This window comes from Pseudophryne corroboree, chromosome 8, assembly GCF_028390025.1.
Source record: "Pseudophryne corroboree isolate aPseCor3 chromosome 8, aPseCor3.hap2, whole genome shotgun sequence".
Lineage (NCBI taxonomy): Eukaryota > Metazoa > Chordata > Amphibia > Anura > Myobatrachidae > Pseudophryne > Pseudophryne corroboree.
Window position 1 is genome coordinate 40,759,930 of NC_086451.1, and position 18,094 is coordinate 40,778,023.

Sequence of the window (18,094 nt, forward strand, 5' to 3'; positions counted from 1 at the left end):
GTCATTGCATCCAGTGCACAGAGTAAGAGTAATTGTACTGTGCCGCTGTCATTGCATCCAGTGCACAGAGTAAGAGGAATTGTACTGTGTCGCTGTCATTGCATCCAGTGTACAGAGTAAGAGTAATTGTACTGTGCCGCTGTCATTGCATCCAGTGCACAGAGTAAGAGGAATTGTACTGTGTCACTGTCATTGCATCCAGTGCACAGAGTAAGAAGAATTGTACTTTGCCGCTGTCATTGCATCCAGTGCACAGAGTAAGAGTAATTGTACTGTGCCGCTGTCATTGCATTCAGTGCACAGAGTAAGAGTTATTGTACTGTGCCGACGTCATTGCATCCAGTGCACAGAGTAAGAGTTATTGTACTGTGCCGACGTCATTGCATCCAGTGCACAGAGTAAGAGGAATTGTACTGTGTCGCTGTCATTGCATCCAGTGTACAGAGTAAGAGTAATTGTACTGTGCCGCTGTCATTGCATCCAGTGCACAGAGTAAGAGTAATTGTACTGTGTCGCTGTCATTGCATCCAATGCACAGAGTAAGAGTAATTGTACTGTGCCGTCGTCATTGCATCCAGTGCAGAGTAAGAGGAATTGTACTGTGCCGCTTTCATTGCATACTTTGTACAGAGTAAGAGTAATTGTACTGTGCCGCTGTCATTGCATCCAGTGCAGAGTAAGAGTAATTGTACTGTGCCGCTGTCATTGCATCCAGTGCACAGAGTAAGAGTACTTGTACTGTGCCGCTGTCATTGCATCCAGTGCACATAGTAAGAGTAATTGTACTGTGCCGCTGTCATTGCATCCAGTGCACAGAGTAAGAGTAATTGTACTGTGCCGCTGTCATTGCATCCAGTGCACAGAGTAAGAGTAATTGTACTGTGCCGCTGTCATTGCATCCAGTGCAGAGTAAGAGTAATTGTACTGTGCCACCATCATTGCATCCAATGTACATAGTAAGATTAATTGTACTGTGCCGCTGTCATTGCATCCAGTGCACAGAGTAAGAGTAATTGTACTGTGCCACCATCATTGCATCCAGTGCACAGAGTAAGAGTAATTGTACTGTGCCACCATCATTGCATCCAGTGCACAGAGTAAGAGTAATTGTACTGTGCCACCATCATTGCATCCAGTGCACAGAGTAAGAGTAATTGTACTGTGCCGCTGTCACTGCATCCAGTGCACAGAGTAAGAGTAATTGTACTGTGCCGCTGTCATTGCATACTTTGTACAGAGTAAGAGGAATTGTACTGTGTCGCTGTCATTGAATCCAGTGCACATAGTAAGAGTAATTGTACTGTGCCGCTGTCATTGCATCCTTTGTACAGATTAAGAGTAATTGTACTGTGCCGCTGTCATTGCATCCAGTGCACATAGTAAGAGTAATTGTACTGTGCCGCTGTCATTGCATCCCGTGCACAGAGTAAGAGTAATTGTACTGTGCCGCTGTCATTGCATCCAGTGCACAGAGTAAGAGTAATTGTACTGTGCCGCTGTCATTGCATCCAGTGCACAGAGTAAGAGTAATTGTACTGTGCCACCGTCATTGCATCCAGTGCACAGAGTAAGAGTAATTGTACTGTGTCGCTGTCATTGCATCCAGTGCACAGAGTAAGAGTAATTGTACTGTGTCGCTGTCATTGCATCCAATGCACAGAGTAAGAGTAATTGTACTGTGCCGTCGTCATTGCATCCAGTGCAGAGTAAGAGGAATTGTACTGTGCCGCTTTCATTGCATACTTTGTACAGAGTAAGAGTAATTGTACTGTGCCGCTGTCATTGCATCCAGTGCAGAGTAAGCGTAATTGTACTGTGCCGCTGTCATTGCATCCAGTGCACAGAGTAAGAGTACTTGTACTGTGCCGCTGTCATTGCATCCAGTGCACATAGTAAGAGTAATTGTACTGTGCCGCTGTCATTGCATCCAGTGCACAGAGTAAGAGTAATTGTACTGTGCCGCTGTCATTGCATCCAGTGCAGAGTAAGCGTAATTGTACTGTGCCTCTGTCATTGCATCCAGTGCACAGAGTAAGAGTACTTGTACTGTGCCGCTGTCATTGCATCCAGTGCACATAGTAAGAGTAATTGTACTGTGCCGCTGTCATTGCATCCAGTGCACAGAGTAAGAGTAATTGTACTGTGCCGCTGTCATTGCATCTAGTGCAGAGTAAGAGTAATTGTACTGTGCCACCATCATTGCATCCAATGTACATAGTAAGATTAATTGTACTGTGCCGCTGTCATTGCATCCAGTGCACAGAGTAAGAGTAATTGTACTGTGCCACCATCATTGCATCCAGTGCACAGAGTAAGAGTAATTGTACTGTGCCACCATCATTGCATCCAGTGCACAGAGTAAGAGTAATTGTACTGTGCCACCATCATTGCATCCAGTGCACAGAGTAAGAGTAATTGTACTGTGCCGCTGTCACTGCATCCAGTGCACAGAGTAAGAGTAATTGTACTGTGCCGCTGTCATTGCATACTTTGTATAGAGTAAGAGTAATTGTACTGTGCCGCTGTCATTGCATCCAGTGCACAGAGTAAGAGTAATTGTACTGTGCCGCTGTCATTGCATACTTTGTACAGAGTAAGAGGAATTGTACTGTGTCGCTGTCATTGAATCCAGTGCACATAGTAAGAGTAATTGTACTGTGCCGCTGTCATTGCATCCTTTGTACAGATTAAGAGTAATTGTACTGTGCCGCTGTCATTGCATCCAGTGCACAGAGTAAGAGTAATTGTACTGTGCCACCATCATTGCATCCAGTGCACAGAGTAAGAGGAATTGAACTGAGCCGCTGTCATTGCATCCAGTGCAGAGTAAGAGTAATTGTACTGTGCCGCTGTCATTGCATCCAGTGCACATAGTAAGAGTAATTGTACTGTGCCGCTGTCATTGCATCCAGTGCACAGAGTAAGAGTAATTGTACTGTGCCGCTGTCATTGCATCCAGTGCACATAGTAAGAGTAATTGTACTGTGCCGCTGTCATTGCATCCAGTGCACAGAGTAAGAGTAATTGTACTGTGCCGCTGTCATTGCATCCAGTGCACAGAGTAAGAGTAATTGTACTGTGCCACCGTCATTGCATCCAGTGCACAGAGTAAGAGGAATTGTACTGTGCCACCATCATTGCATCCAGTGCACAGAGTAAGAGTAATTGTACTGTGCCACCATCATTGCATCCAGTGCACAGAGTAAGAGTAATTGTACTGTGCCACCATCATTGCATCCAGTGCACATAGTAAGAGTAATTGTACTGTGCCGCTGTCATTGCATCCAGTGCACAGAGCAAGAGTTACTGTACTGTGCCGCTGTCACTGCATCCAATGTACATAGTAAGAGTAATTGTACTGTGCCGCTGTCATTGCATCCAGTGCACAGAGTAAGAGTAATTGTACTGTGCCACCATCATTGCATCCAGTGCACAGAGTAAGAGTAATTGTACTGTGCCACCATCATTGCACCCAGTGCACAGAGTAAGAGTAATTGTACTGTGCCACCATCATTGCATCCAGTGCACAGAGTAAGAGTAATTGTACTGTGCCACCATCATTGCATCCAGTGCACAGAGTAAGAGTAATTGTACTGTGCCGCTGTCACTGCATCCAGTGCAGAGTAAGAGTAATTGTACTGTGCCGCTGTCATTGCATCCAGTGCACATAGTAAGAGTACCGTATATACTCGAGTATAAGTCGACCCGAATATAAGCCGAGGCACCTAATTCTACCACAAAAACCTGGGAAAACTTATTGACTCGAGTATAAGCCTAGGGTGGGAAATGCAGCTCTAGCCGTACACAGCCCTCAGTGCCAGATATGCCCTCATAGTGCCAGATATGCCCCCACAGTGCTGCCAGATATGCCCCCACAGTGCTGCCAGATATGCCCCCACAGTGCTGCCAGATATGCCCCCACAGTGCTGCCAGTTATGCCCCCACAGTGCTGCCAGATATGCCCCCACAGTGCTGCCAGATATGCCCCCACAGTGCTGCCAGATATGCCCCCACAGTGCTGCCAGATATGCCCCCACAGTGCTGCCAGATATGCCCCCACAGTGCTGCCAGTTATGCCCCCACAGTGCTGCCAGATATGCCCCCACAGTGCTGCCAGATATGCCCCCACAGTGCTGCCAGTTATGCCCCCACAGTGCTGCCAGATATGCCCCCACAGTGCTGCCAGATATGCCCCCACAGTGCTGCCAGTTATGCCCCCACAGTGCTGCCAGTTATGCCCCCACAGTGCTGCCAGATATGCCCCCACAGTGCTGCCAGATATGCCTCCACAGTGCTGCCAGATATGCCCCCACAGTGCTGCCAGTTATGCCCCCACAGTGCTGCCAGTTATGCCCCCACAGTGCTGCCAGTTATGCCCCCACAGTGCTGCCAGATATGCCCCCACAGTGCTGCCAGATATGCCCCCACAGTGCTGCCAGATACGTTCCCTCCCCAAGTGCCAGGTATGCCCCACAGTGTTGTTACTTACCCCTCCGTCGATCCCGCGCTGTCTTCTGGAGGGACACGAAGCACACAGCGTGCGCGGCTCTCCTGTGTCCCTCCTGCATCTTCGGCGGCCGCGGCGGGTCTATTATAGGAAGTGCCGGTTCGTGATCAGAGGTCACGAACGGGTATTTCCTGTAATAGAACCGCCGCTGCTGCCGCCGGAGATGCAGGAGGGACACAGGAGCGCCGCGCGCTGTGCGCTCCATGTCCCTCCTTCACACTGCTCTGCCTCTGCCTGCACTGACTCGAGTATAAGCCGAGGTGGCTTTTTCAGCACAAAAAAAAGTGCTGAAAAAGTCGGCTTATACTCGAGTATATACGGTAATTGTACTGTGTCGCTGTCATTGCATCCAATGCACAGAGTAAGAGTAATTGTACTGTGCCGACGTCATTGCATCCAGTGCACAGAGTAAGAGGAATTGTACTGTGTCGCTGTCATTGCATCCAGTGTACAGAGTAAGAGTAATTGTACTGTGCCGACGTCATTGCATCCAGTGCACAGAGTAAGAGTAATTGTACTGTGCCGCTGTCATTGCATCCAGTGCAGAGTAAGAGGAATTGTACTGTGCCGCTTTCATTGCATACTTTGTACAGAGTAAGAGTAATTGTACTGTGCCGCTGTCATTGCATCCAGTGCACATAGTAAGAGTTATTGTACTGTGCCGCTGTCATTGCATCCAGTGCACAGAGTAAGAGTAATTGTACTGTACCGCTGTCATTGCATCCAGTGCACAGAGTAAGAGGAATTGTACTGTGTCGCTGTCATTGCATCCAGTGTACAGAGTAAGAGTAATTGTACTGTGCCGCTGTCATTGCATCCAGTGCACAGAGTAAGAGGAATTGTACTGTGTCACTGTCATTGCATCCAGTGCACAGAGTAAGAAGAATTGTACTGTGCCGCTGTCATTGCATCCAGTGCACATAGTAAGAGTTATTGTACTGTGCCGCTGTCATTGCATTCAGTGCACAGAGTAAGAGTTATTGTACTGTGCCGCTGTCATTGCATCCAGTGCACAGAGTAAGAGTAATTGTACTGTGCCGCTGTCATTGCATCCAGTGCACAGAGTAAGAGTTATTGTACTGTGCCGACGTCATTGCATCCAGTGCACAGAGTAAGAGTTATTGTACTGTGCCGACATCATTGCATCCAGTGCACAGAGTAAGAGGAATTGTACTGTGTCGCTGTCATTGCATCCAGTGTACAGAGTAAGAGTAATTGTACTGTGCCGCTGTCATTGCATCCAGTGCACAGAGTAAGAGTAATTGTACTGTGCCAACGTCATTGCATCCAGTGCACAGAGTAAGAGGAATTGTACTGTGTCGCTGTCATTGCATCCAGTGCACAGAGTAAGAGTAATTGTACAGTGCCACCATCATTGCATCCAGTGCACAGAGTAAGAGGAATTGTACTGTGTCGCTGTCATTGCATCCAGTGCACAGAGTAAGAGTAATTGTACTGTGTCGCTTTCATTGCATCCAATGCACAGAGTAAGAGTAATTGTACTGTGCCGTCGTCATTGCATCCAGTGCAGAGTAAGAGGAATTGTACTGTGCCGCTTTCATTGCATACTTTGTACAGAGTAAGAGTAATTGTACTGTGCCGCTGTCATTGCATCCAGTGCAGAGTAAGAGTAATTGTACTGTGCCGCTGTCATTGCATCCAGTGCACAGAGTAAGAGTACTTGTACTGTGCCGCTGTCATTGCATCCAGTGCACATAGTAAGAGTAATTGTACTGTGCCGCTGTCATTGCATCCAGTGCACAGAGTAAGAGTAATTGTACTGTGCCGCTGTCATTGCATACTTTGTACAGAGTAAGAGGAATTGTACTGTGCCGCTGTCATTGCATCCAGTGCACAGAGTAAGAGTAATTGTACTGTGCCGCTGTCATTGCATACTTTGTACAGAGTAAGAGGAATTGTACTGTGCCGCTGTCATTGAATCCAGTGCACATAGTAAGAGTAATTGTACTGTGCCGCTGTCATTGCTTCCAGTGCACAGAGTAAGAGTAATTGTACTGTGCCACCATCATTGCATCCAGTGCACAGAGTAAGAGGAATTGTACTGTGCCGCTGTCATTGAATCCAGTGCACATAGTAAGAGTAATTGTACTGTGCCGCTGTCATTGCATCCAGTGCACATAGTAAGAGTAATTGTACTGTGCCGCTGTCATTGCATCCAGTGCACAGAGTAAGAGTAATTGTACTGTGCCGCTGTCATTGCATCCAGTGCACATAGTAAGAGTAATTGTACTGTGCCACCATCATTGCATCCAGTGCACAGAGTAAGAGTAATTGTACTGTGCCACCATCATTGCATCCAGTGCACAGAGTAAGAATAATTGTACTGTGCCACCATCATTGCATCCAGTGCACATAGTAAGAGTAATTGTACTGTGCCGCTGTCATTGCATCCAGTGCACAGAGTAAGAGTAATTGTACTGTGTCGCTGTCATTGCATCCAGTGCACAGAGTAAGAGTAATTGTACTGTGCCACCATCATTGCATCCAGTGCACAGAGTAACAGTAATTGTACTGTGCCACCATCATTGCATCCAGTGCACAGAGTAAGAGTAATTGTACTGTGCCACCATCATTGCATCCAGTGCACAGAGTAAGAGTAATTGTACTGTGCCACCATCATTGCATCCAGTGCACAGAGTAAGAGTAATTGTACTGTGCCGCTGTCACTGCATCCAGTGCAGAGTAAGAGTAATTGTACTGTGCCGCTGTCATTGCATCCAGTGCACATAGTAAGAGTAATTGTACTGTGCCGCTGTCATTGCATCCAGTGTACAGAGTAAGAGTAATTGTACTGTGCCGCTGTCATTGAATCCAGTGCACATAGTAAGAGTAATTGTACTGTGCCGCTGTCATTGCATCCTTTGTACAGATTAAGAGTAATTGTACTGTGCATCGTTGACAAAATAGTACATACACACTGGACGATATCATTCAGAAATGTTGTTATCGTCCATATTGTTAATAAAAATTGCATAGTGTGTACCAAGCTTAAGTTTGGTGGTGGGACAGAAAGGGGAAGGGGATAGAACTGGGGGGAGCAAAGCATTAGGGTGGAGAGGGACTGAGAAGACAGAGAGGGGGTGGGATAGCAGCAGTGAGTAGGGGGGCATCATAGAGTGGGGGGGGGTGGGGGGAGCAGCGGGCAGACACTGAGGTGGTGACCTGGCATATGTTGGGTCCATTTACTAGGTAATAAGTGCAGAGGATCAAGCACTTGGCAGCCATTCTTTTCACCTGCAGCACTGATTTGTTCTGTGTATACTCGTATATGTAATCGTTTCAATATAAAAATAAAACCCAATTTAGTAGCAAACCGTAATTGTAAAATACATTTATTATGTTTATATTGTTACATTTAAAGATGAGCCGTCATAAAACTTTAACTGAACTTATTGGGACTATATTGTTTGTACGTCTGCATTTGTTAGTTAAAAAAAGAATTGTAAAAATAATGTTTCTCCTTACATCCCAGAGGATGCTGGGGACACTTCAAGAACCATGGGGTATAGACGGGATCCGCAGGAGACATGGGCACTTTAAGACTTTAAAAGGGGTGTGAACTGGCTCCTCCCTCTATGCCCCTCCTCCAGACTCCAGTTAGATTCTGTGCCCAGTGAGACTGGATGCACACTGAGGAGCTCTCCAGAGTTTCTCAGAAAAAGACTTTATGTTAGGTTTATTATTTTCAGGGAGACCTGCTGGCAACAGGCTACTGAGGGGAGAGAAGCAGACCTACTTCTGTGAGTTTCAAGGCTCTGCTTCTTAGGCTACAGGACACCATTAGCTCCTGAGGGTCTGAACGCTAGGTGCGCCTAGATGCTCGTTCCCAGAGCCTGCCGTCACCCCCCTTGCAGAGCCAGAAGTCAGAAAATGGGTGAGTAGAAGAAGATCTGAAGACTTCAGTGACGGCTTTGAGGTACCGCACAGCGGCAGCGCTGCGCACCATGCTCCCACACACACAGCGGCACTACAGGGCGCGGGGGGAGGGGGGCGCCCTGGGCAGCATACATCTTCATTTAAGTAACTGGCAAAAGTGGTATAAAATGCCTGGGCACTGAATCTGAACCCCCGCCAGTATAAATATTTGAAAAATAGCGGGCTGAAGCGCGCCATTAAGGGGGCGTGGCTTAGCCTTCACAGCTTTCTTCAGCGCCATTTTCTCTCACAGAGCTGCAGAGGCGCTAGTCCTGTCCTCCCACACTGCTGTACAATAACAGGGTGCAAAACGGGGGGGGGGGGGGGGGGCGGGGGCGGCACAGTTAATTTGGTGCTGTTTAAATAATAATAAAAGCGCTAACAGGTCTGAGGCATTGTATAAAACGTTTCAGTACCAGGATAGGCGCTGGGTTGTGAGCTGGCAAACTCCCTCTGTGTTTCTCTGACAGGCTTTACTTTGGGTCTGTCCCCTATATGCCCAGTGTGTTTGTGGTGTCGGTACACGTGTGTCGGCATGTCTGAGGCTGAGTGCTCTTCCCAGGAGGAGACTGGATTAGGGAAAGAAACCACTGTGGGAGTGACCCTGTCGGCACCGCCGACGCCTGATTGGGTAAATGTTTTGAGTGCTTTGAATGCGAATGTGGCTCTATTAAATAAGAGATTGGATGAGTCTGAGTCTCAGACACAGGCATGGAAGAAATCCGTGGAGGATGTGTTGTCACAAGTTCAGACCCCCTCGGGGTCACAAAAGCGTTCTTTTATCCAGATAGCAGATACAGATACCGACACAGACTCTGACTCCAGTGTCGACTATAGTGATGCCAGATTAAATCCAAAACTGGCTAAAAGCATTCAGTACATGATTGTGGCGATAAAAGACGTGTTACATATCACGGAGGACCCTGCTGTTCCTGATACAAGGGTCTGTATGTTTAAAGGAAAGAAACCTGAGGTAACGTTTCCTCCCTCTCATGAACTGAATGCTCTTTTTGAAAAGGTTTGTGAAAATCCTGACAAGAAGTTTCAGATTCCTAAGAGAATTTCGGTGGCATATCCGTTCCCCTCTGGGGACAGGGAAAAGTGGGAGTCACCCCCCACGGTGGACAAAGCTCTATCGCGTCTATCCAAAAAGGTGGCGCTTCCGTCTCCTGACACGGCAGCCCTAAAAGAACCTGCGGATCGTAAGCAGGAAAATACATTGAAATCCATTTATGTCACTACGGGTACGCTACTCAGACCTGCCGTTGCTTCGGCATGGGTAAGTAGCGCTATTGAAAAGTGGGCAGATAACTTGTCATCTGAGATAGATACCCTGGATAGGGATAACATTCTTTTGACTCTGGGTCATATCAGGGATGCTGCAGCCAGTGGCGGTTCTTGCCACGGGCAAGCAGGACTTTTGCCCGGGGCGCCGCCTTCCGGAGGGCGCTGGCGCCATCCGGAGGGCGCCGCACCGTGGCAAGATCCGCCACTGCTGCCCACTGTGTCCCCCGTCCGCCTCCGCTGCCCGCTGCCGTCCCCGTCCTCGGCGCCTTTTGTGAAGGGAACTAGACGCTATGCGTCTAGTTTCCCTTCGTGGAGAGTAACTGCTGAGCGGTGCGCGATGACGTCATCGCGCACCGCACAGCAAAGGTCCTCTCCACGAAGGGAACTAGACGCATAGCGTCTAGTTTCTCTTCCTGGAGAGGACCTTTTGCTGTGCGGTGCGCGATGACGTCATCGCGCACCGCTCAGCATTCAAGCGGCGCTTTCAATGTACAGGGGGCGTGACTCACCACGCCCCCTGTATTAGGCCACGCCCCTTTCCTGCCCGGGGCGCTCTGCGCCCTTGAACCGGCCCTGGCTGCAGCCTACCTTAAGGAAGCTGCGAGGGACATTGGCCTTTTGGGATCAAGGGCCAATGCCATGGCAGTCTCAGCTAGGAGAGCATTGTGGATTCATCAATGGAATGCTGATGCTGACTCTAAGAAGGCGATGGAGTCTCTGCCGTATAAAGGTGGTGTCTTGTTTGGTGACGGCCTCGCTGACCTGGTATATACGGCTACCGCGGGTAAGTCATCCTTTTTACCTTATGTTCCTGCACAACAAAAGAAAACGCACCACTATCAGATGCAGTCCTTTCGGCCCAATAAATACAAGAAAAGGACGTGGGTCTTCCTTCCTTGCTTCTAGAGGAAGAGGAAAGGGAAAAAGGTCACCGGCTGTGGCAGGTTCCCAAGAGCAGAAGTCCTCTCCGGCTTCTACCAAATCCACCGCATGTCGCTGGGACTCCTCTGCGGGAGTCCGCACCAGTGGGGGCACGTCTCCGACTCTTCAGTCATTTATGGGTTCATTCGACCCTAGACCCATGGGTATTAGAAATAGTGTCCCAAGGGTACAAGCTGGAATTTCAAGACATGCCCCCTCGACTATTTTTCAAATCAGCCTTACCGGTATCTCTTCCGGACAGGGAGGTGATATGCTGTGCTATACAAAAAAAATAAAAAATTCAAGATGGAGTCTCTCCGAGCAGTGATCTCCAGTCTGGAGGAAGGGGATTTTATGGTGTCGGTCGACATAAAGGATACCGGTAAATCCTTTTCTCTTAGTCCGTAGAGGATGCTTGGCGCCCGTCCCAGTGCGTACTGTATCTGCAGTTATTGGTTATGGTTACACACGTTGTGTTGTGGTTATAGTCAGCCTGTTGCTGTCATTGTTCATGCCGTTGCATGTGTGGGGTTGAATGCCATGTTGTACGGCATGTTTGAGGTGTGAGCTGGTATGTATTTCACCTTAGTTTAAATCAAAATAAATCCTTTTTCCTCGAAATGTCCGTCTCCCTGGGCACAGTTCCTATAACTGGAGTCTGGAGGAGGGGCATAGAGGGAGGAGCCAGTTCACACCCCTTTTAAAGTCTTAAAGTGCCCATGTCTCCTGCGGATCCCGTCTATACCCCATGGTTCTTGAAGTGTCCCCAGCATCCTCTACGGACTAAGAGAAAAGGATTTACCGGTAGGTATTAAAATCCTATTTTTCGTACACCATTATTATGCCTCCCCCTGTGCGCTCCATGTCCCCCCTAGTGAGGGGTGTAGTGACCCCGTCACTCAGTATGTGCTGTTTGTTCTCGTGTCAGCGTCCGGAAGCTGGTGAAACCCTGCAGGATGGATAAGAAATACCTGGTTTTCGGAGAGAAGAAAGTGGAATCTGAGTAAGTTGTACATAATGTTTTCTCTACAAAATGTCAAATACATATATATGTATAAATGTATTATAGTGGGTAAGTATAACTTATTCCTGTGCTGTATATATTTTTGCAGTCACTTTAAGGGGATCCTGACGTCCGTTCTCTGGGAGAGCAGTGACCACCTACTGTACCTGGCTGAGGTACCTGCACATATCTAGACATACTGTATATTACATCACTGTGTGTTACACCTGTATACCCTCCTATAATCTATGTCTACATGGAGTTGGTCACACTTTGGGCAGCTATGGACAGGGGAAGACAATAAGCCCATTTATCGGGGCATGATGGCACAAGTGTTTGACTGTACAGAGAGCAGAGCATCAGAGCAAGTGTGGGAGTAAGGAAGAGCAGAGCATTAGTGCAGCACATGTCATAACATGAAAGGGTTACTACACTTATTGGCAATTCTTAGTATGTAAATGAAAGGTGCTTAGATGTACAGTATATCTAGATATAACATGTATTGCGTTTAATCATTGTACATGCCTCCATTGAGCAGCAGAGGCAACCCAGATCATAGGTGAGGCCCTGGGGCGGAATACTTTTAATATGCAGGCTGTTAGGATACCAGCAGTCAGGAATACCGGCGCTACAGGACTATTCCCACTTATGGGTGTCCACGACACCCATAGAGTGGGAATATAACCTGTGGCGAGCGCAGCGTTCCACCGAGCCCACAAGGGGACTCTTTGCATTCACCCGCTGTCAGCATACTGGCGGCTGGGATGCCGCTGTCGGTATAGTGACAGGTGGCATCCCAGCCGCCGGTAAATCCTACTGAACCCCCTGGGGCAGCAGCTGCCCTGTGCTACTCCGCTTTGTCTTCCTCTACTGCAGACTCTACTCTTTCTAACAGCAACAACTCGAGGCCGGGAAGTATTGGGATGTAGGTGGTTGTGGGAGAACAGCAGTAGTTAGGCTCCTAGTTGGGGGAGAGCAGCAGTAGTTAGGCTCCTGGTTAGGGGAGAGCAGCAGTAGTTAGGCTTCTGGTTAGGGGAGAGCAGTAGTTAGGCTTCTGGTTAGGGGAGAGCAGTAGTTAGGCTTCTGGTTAGGGGAGAGCAGTAGTTAGGCTTCTGGTTAGGGGAGAGCAGTAGTTAGGTTCTTGGTTGGGGGAGAGCAGCAGTAGTTAGGCTTCTGGTTGGGGGAGAGCAGCAGTAGTTAGGTTCCTGATTGGGGGAGAACAGCAGTAGCTAGGCTCCTGGTTGGGGGAGAGCAGCAGTAGTTAGGCTCCTGGTTGGGGGAGAACAGCAGTAGTTAGGCTCCTGGTTAGGGGAGAGCGGCAGTAGTTAGGCTCCTGGTTGGGGGAGAGCGGCGGTAGTTAGGCTCCTGGTTGGGGGAGAGCAGCGGTAGTTGGGCTCCTGGTTGGGGGAGAGCAGCAGTAGTTAGGCTCCTGGTTGGGGGAGAGCAGCAGTAGTTAGGCTCCTGATTGGGGGAGAGCAGCAGTAGCTAGGCTCCTGGTTGGGGGAGTGCAGCAGTAGCTAGGCTCCTGGTTGGGGGAGTGCAGCAGTAGTTAGGCTCCTGGTTAGGGGAGGGCAGCAGTAGTTAGGCTCCTGGTTGGGGGAGAGCAGTAGTAGATAGGCTCCTGGTTAGGATAGAGCAGTAGTTAGGCTCCTGTTTGGGGAGAGCAGCAGTGGTTAGGCTCCTGGTTGGGGAGAGCAGCAGTAGTTAGGATCCTGGTTGGGGAAGAGCCAACAGTTGTTAGGCTCCTGGTTGGGGGAGAGCAGCAGTAGTTAGGTTCTTGGTTGGGGGAGAGCATCAGTAGTTGGGGGAGTGCAGCAGTAGTTAGGCTTCTGGTTGCGGGAGAGCAGCAGTAGTTGGGCTCCTGGTTGGAAGAGTGCAGCAGTAGTTGGGCTACTGGATGGGGGAGCGCAGCAGTAGTTAGGTTCTTAGTTGGGGGAGAGCATCAGTAGTTGGGGGAGTGCAGCAGTAGTTAGGCTTCTGGTTGCGGGAGAGCAGCAGTAGTTGGGCTCCTGGTTGCGGGAGAGCAGCAGTAGTTAGGATCCTGGATGGGGAAGAGCCAACAGTTGTTAGGCTCCTGGTTGGGAGAGAGCAGTAATTAGGCTCCTGGTTGGGGGAGAGCAGCAGTAGTCGGGCTCCTGGTTGGGAGAGAGCAGCAGTAGCTAGGCTCCTGGTTGGGGAGAGCAGCAGTAGTTGGGCTCCTGGTTGGGAGACAGCAGCAGTAGCTAGGCTCCTGGTTTGGAAAAAACATTTCTGCTGCAGGGTACACTGGGCTCCACAAGGAATGGACAATGGGGTGTAGAGTAGGATCTTGATCCGAAGCACCAACAGGCTCAAAAGCTTTGACCTTCTTCCCAAGATGCATAGCGCCGCCTCCTATATCACACCACCTCCGTGCACAGGAGCTCAGTTTGTGGTTGGTGCTTGCAGTGCAAGCATGTAACAAGAAGAGCTGCTCACAGCAGCTCCAGAAAAAGCTTTTTCTGAGGAAAAAAGAAGACTAGAAGGGCTGCAGCAGAGGCACAGATTGTGCTGGATGTCAGTAGACATTGCCTGCTGCAGCTCCATCTCTCCCCCAGCGGCGCTGTACACTCCCGAGCCCTGGTTGCCGGGTAACTACAGCAGGAGGCTCCGGTTTTCTTCTTGTCAGTCACACACGAGCGATGGGGGGTTTCCGGGATCGCGTGGCCGCGCTCCGGGAGGTGGTAAGTGGGTCTTTATCGCGATCCGCCGTGGTCAGTGGGAGGCGGGCCGAGCGCGCTGGCGGTGGACACTGTGGCAGTACAGGCGATCCCACTAGATCACCAGGGCATGGGACAGGTCAGGTTTTCTCTATAAACCGTTTTATTAGAGCCCGCAGTACCTGGTGGTTTTGCCAGCAGGGGGATAGAGCTTGGACCTGAAGCCCCTCCCCCAGCCCCAGGGCGCCATTTTCTGCAAATGTTCCCGCCCTGGAGCTGCATATCTGTCTCCCTCACTCCCTGGCAGTGTCTGCGAAGCCATTATCCCTCAGCTCACTGCTCCTGGGAATGCTTGGGCAAATCCTCCTATATAAAGCCGCCTGGTTGTCAGTGCTGTGACTTTACAAGACACTTAAGTATTTTACCTGCCTTTTTTAGTCAGTGTTAGTTAAGAAAGAGTGCACTTAGTCAGGGTTTCCTAGTACAATTACCCTGTGATATACATCCAGTTCATACTGTGTACTGTTATAAATATTGTTATATAGCTGTGTAAGCTAGTCCAGTGCAGTATTATTGTTAGTAATAACCTCTGCATTGTACAGGCTGTGACTATTTGTGTGTGCATTTGATAGCTGAGTGGTGTCCATTTCGTGTCTTTTACTCAACCTGCTATCCCTATATTCTATAACCTGAGGGGGCTTGGTGCGTCAGGTTTTATCTAATATAGGATTTTCACAAAGATATACTGTATTACGTATTTTTCTCTGTGATTTAGTCACCATATCTCTCCTTTATCTCTGCTGGTGCTGACTACACTGCGCAGGGGTTTTGGCTAGAGGTATTGTGCTGCTGACAAATTGTACTGTGTTACCTGATACTGCAAGTTATATCATGTCTGCTTCTGAGGGTAACGGTTCTGGGGCTGAACACACTGCCGGTGTTGCTGAAGCCGCAGATACCTATGAGGAGAATATAGCAGCTTTGGGCTCTGGTTCTGGGGGCTCCTTGCCCCCCAGTAGGACGGTGGCAACGGGGGCAAATAATGACCCGCCGTGGGCCGCTTTTTCCACGCTTCTGCATACGCTAGTTCATAAACTAACACCCCCTATGGGACCCCCAATGCCGGTGCAACCGTTTGTGGTCCCTGCAGCTAACCCGTCGTGGGCGGACGATTTATCTGCTCAAATAAAGAAGTTGAACCAGTCCCTGACTACTAAAAAGTCTGACCGTCGCTTGCCTATGTCCAAGGGGTCCTCTAAGCGAGCGCTTGTCTCCTCACAATCCACTGCTGTCACTGACACCTCGTCGGATGAAGACGGCACTTACACTGACCCCACAGGTTCTGACTCAGATACGGCTGATGGGGAGGGTGGTTCACATGTGGATGTTCCTGATCTTTTGGAGGCTATTGAGTTAATTTTACAGATTACGGATGATCCCGAGCCATCCATTCCTCCTAAGAAACCAGATAGGTTCAAGCGTCAGAAGGAGATTAAACAAGTTTTACCTCACTCTGACCACCTAATTGATATACGTCAGGAACCCTGGGAAAACCCGGGTACGAAGTTTGTGCCTCAAAAGAAGATGCTGGCTCGCTATCCCCTCGCGCCGGAGCTGTCTAAGAATTGGGAAACGCCTCCTCCAGTGGACTCACATGTGGCTAGGATGGTGGTTTCCTCAGCTCTACCTGTCACCACCGTCATGTCTCTAAAAGAGCCTACGGATAAACGTGTGGAGGGTTGTCTGAAAGCGATTTACACCCTCACGGGTGCTGCACAAAGGCCCACTATTGCAGCTGCTTGGGCTGCAGAGGCCATTGAAGCATGGGCCTTGGAGTTAGATGCTGAAATCTCCTCTGACCATGCTAGACAATGCCTGTCTTATATTGTCACAGCTTCTCGTTATATTAAAGAGGCGGCTTCTGATGCCGGTATCCTGGCAGCCAAGGCCTCTACTAAGTCAGTCCTGGCTCGCCGGATATTCTGGCTGAGATCCTGGTCTGTGGATCTGGACTCTAGAAAAACCCTGGAGGTACTCCCTTTTAAGGGAGATATTCTGTTTGGGGAGGATTTAAATAAGATAGTGGCTGACTTGGCTACTGCCAAAACTGCCTGTCTGCCAAGTACTGCTCCTTCTGTGTCGAAGGCTAAAGGTACTTCCTTTCACCCCTTTCGTCCTTCAGGTAAAGCAAAAGGTCAGGCGTACAACAAGCAGGCCCGCACTTCCAAACCTGGTAAGCCTAAGCCCAAAAGAGCCTGGGCGGCCCGTCAGCCAGCTTCCAAGACAGATAAGCCTGCCGCATGACGGGGCGGGCCTCCCTCTGGGGGATCCCAGGGTGGGGGGCCGGCTTCTAGGGTATACCCAGGAATGGTTGAAGACCACTTCAGATGCCTGGGTACGGGAAGTCGTCACGCGAGGTTACGCCATAGCCTTCAAAAACCGCCCCCCTCATCGATTTTGCCAGACAGATGTTCCGTTGGACAAGACAAAGGCAAACACTCTACATTCGGTGGTACAGACCCTCCTGGATACAGGAGTCGTAGTACGGGTGCCTCTTGCGCAGAGGGGCCGGGGGTACTATTCTCCGCTGTTTCAAGTCCCGAAAACGAATGGGTCCTCCCGGCCCATTCTCAACCTCAAGGCATTGAACAGGTTTGTGAAGGTTTCCAGGTTCTGGATGGAAACCCTTCGCTCTATAGTTCTGGCCTTGGAACTTGGGAACTTCATGGTCTCCCTGGATCTACAGGATGCTTACATGCATATTCCTATAGCAGTGTCTCATCAGCAATACCTGAGATTTGCGATTGGCAACTGCCATTACCAGTTTCGGGCGTTACCTTTTGGTTTAACAACAGCTCCGCGAGTCTTTACAACAGTCATGGCGGTGATGACGGTGGTACTCCGCCGTCAAGGGGTCAGGATACTGCCATATTTGGACGACTTGTTAATCCTGGCAAATTCCCCAGAACTTCTCCTGCGTCATCTAGATGTGACGGTCCGGTTTCTGCAAGCCCACGGGTGGCTCATCAACTGGAAGAAGTCATCCCTGATCCCTGCTCAGAGCATGGTGCATCTGGGAGCACTATTGGACACTCCCAACCAGCGGTTGTTCCTGTCTCAGGAGAAAGTCCTGAAACTTCAGGACAGGATTCGTTGCTTCCTATCTCGTCCACAAGTGTCGATACATTCGGCGATGCAGGTGCTGGGCCTCATGGTGTCAGCATTCGACATGGTGGAGTACGCTAAATTTCACTCTCGCCCTCTCCAGAGGCTGATTCTAGCCAAATGGGATGGCCTGCCTCACCGGATCAGGTCTCAAATGATCTCATTGACTCCGGAGGTCCGTCTGTTGCTGCCCTGGTGGCTCCGGGACCAACAACTGTGCAGGGGCCGTCCGTTCTGGATATCTGACTGGGTCCTGTTGACGACAGATGCCAGTCTAAGAGGTTGGGGCGCGGTGCTGGAGCAGCACTCCCTTCAGGGGCGGTGGACCAAGGAGGAGTCCCTCCTCTCAATCAATATTCTGGAGTTACGGGCGGTCTTCAATGCCTTGAACCTATCCCAGCATTTAATTCAGAACCGTCCTGTTCAAGTACAGTCGGACAACGCCACCACAGTGGCTTACATAGATCATCAAGGCGGCACTCGAAGCTGCCTAGCAATGAAGGAAGTCTCACGGATTCTACAGTGGGCAGAACACCATCTACCGGCCATATCGGCAATATTCATTCCGGGAGTCCTGAATTGGGAAGTGGACTTTCT

General features: G+C 49.6%; 1 protein-coding gene across 3 annotated transcripts in view; it reads left to right on the forward strand.

The window, feature by feature from the left end:
- The window catches only part of CCDC180 (coiled-coil domain containing 180), a 187,027-nt gene that overhangs the window by 158,023 nt on the left and 10,910 nt on the right, over window positions 1-18,094 (forward strand). For all 3 annotated transcript variants that reach the window (XM_063936280.1, XM_063936281.1, XM_063936279.1), the window contains 2 exons: window positions 11,580-11,654; window positions 11,764-11,830. In XM_063936280.1, coding sequence (XP_063792350.1) covers window positions 11,580-11,654; window positions 11,764-11,830 — 142 coding nt within the window. The remainder of the gene's footprint in view (window positions 1-11,579; window positions 11,655-11,763; window positions 11,831-18,094) is intronic.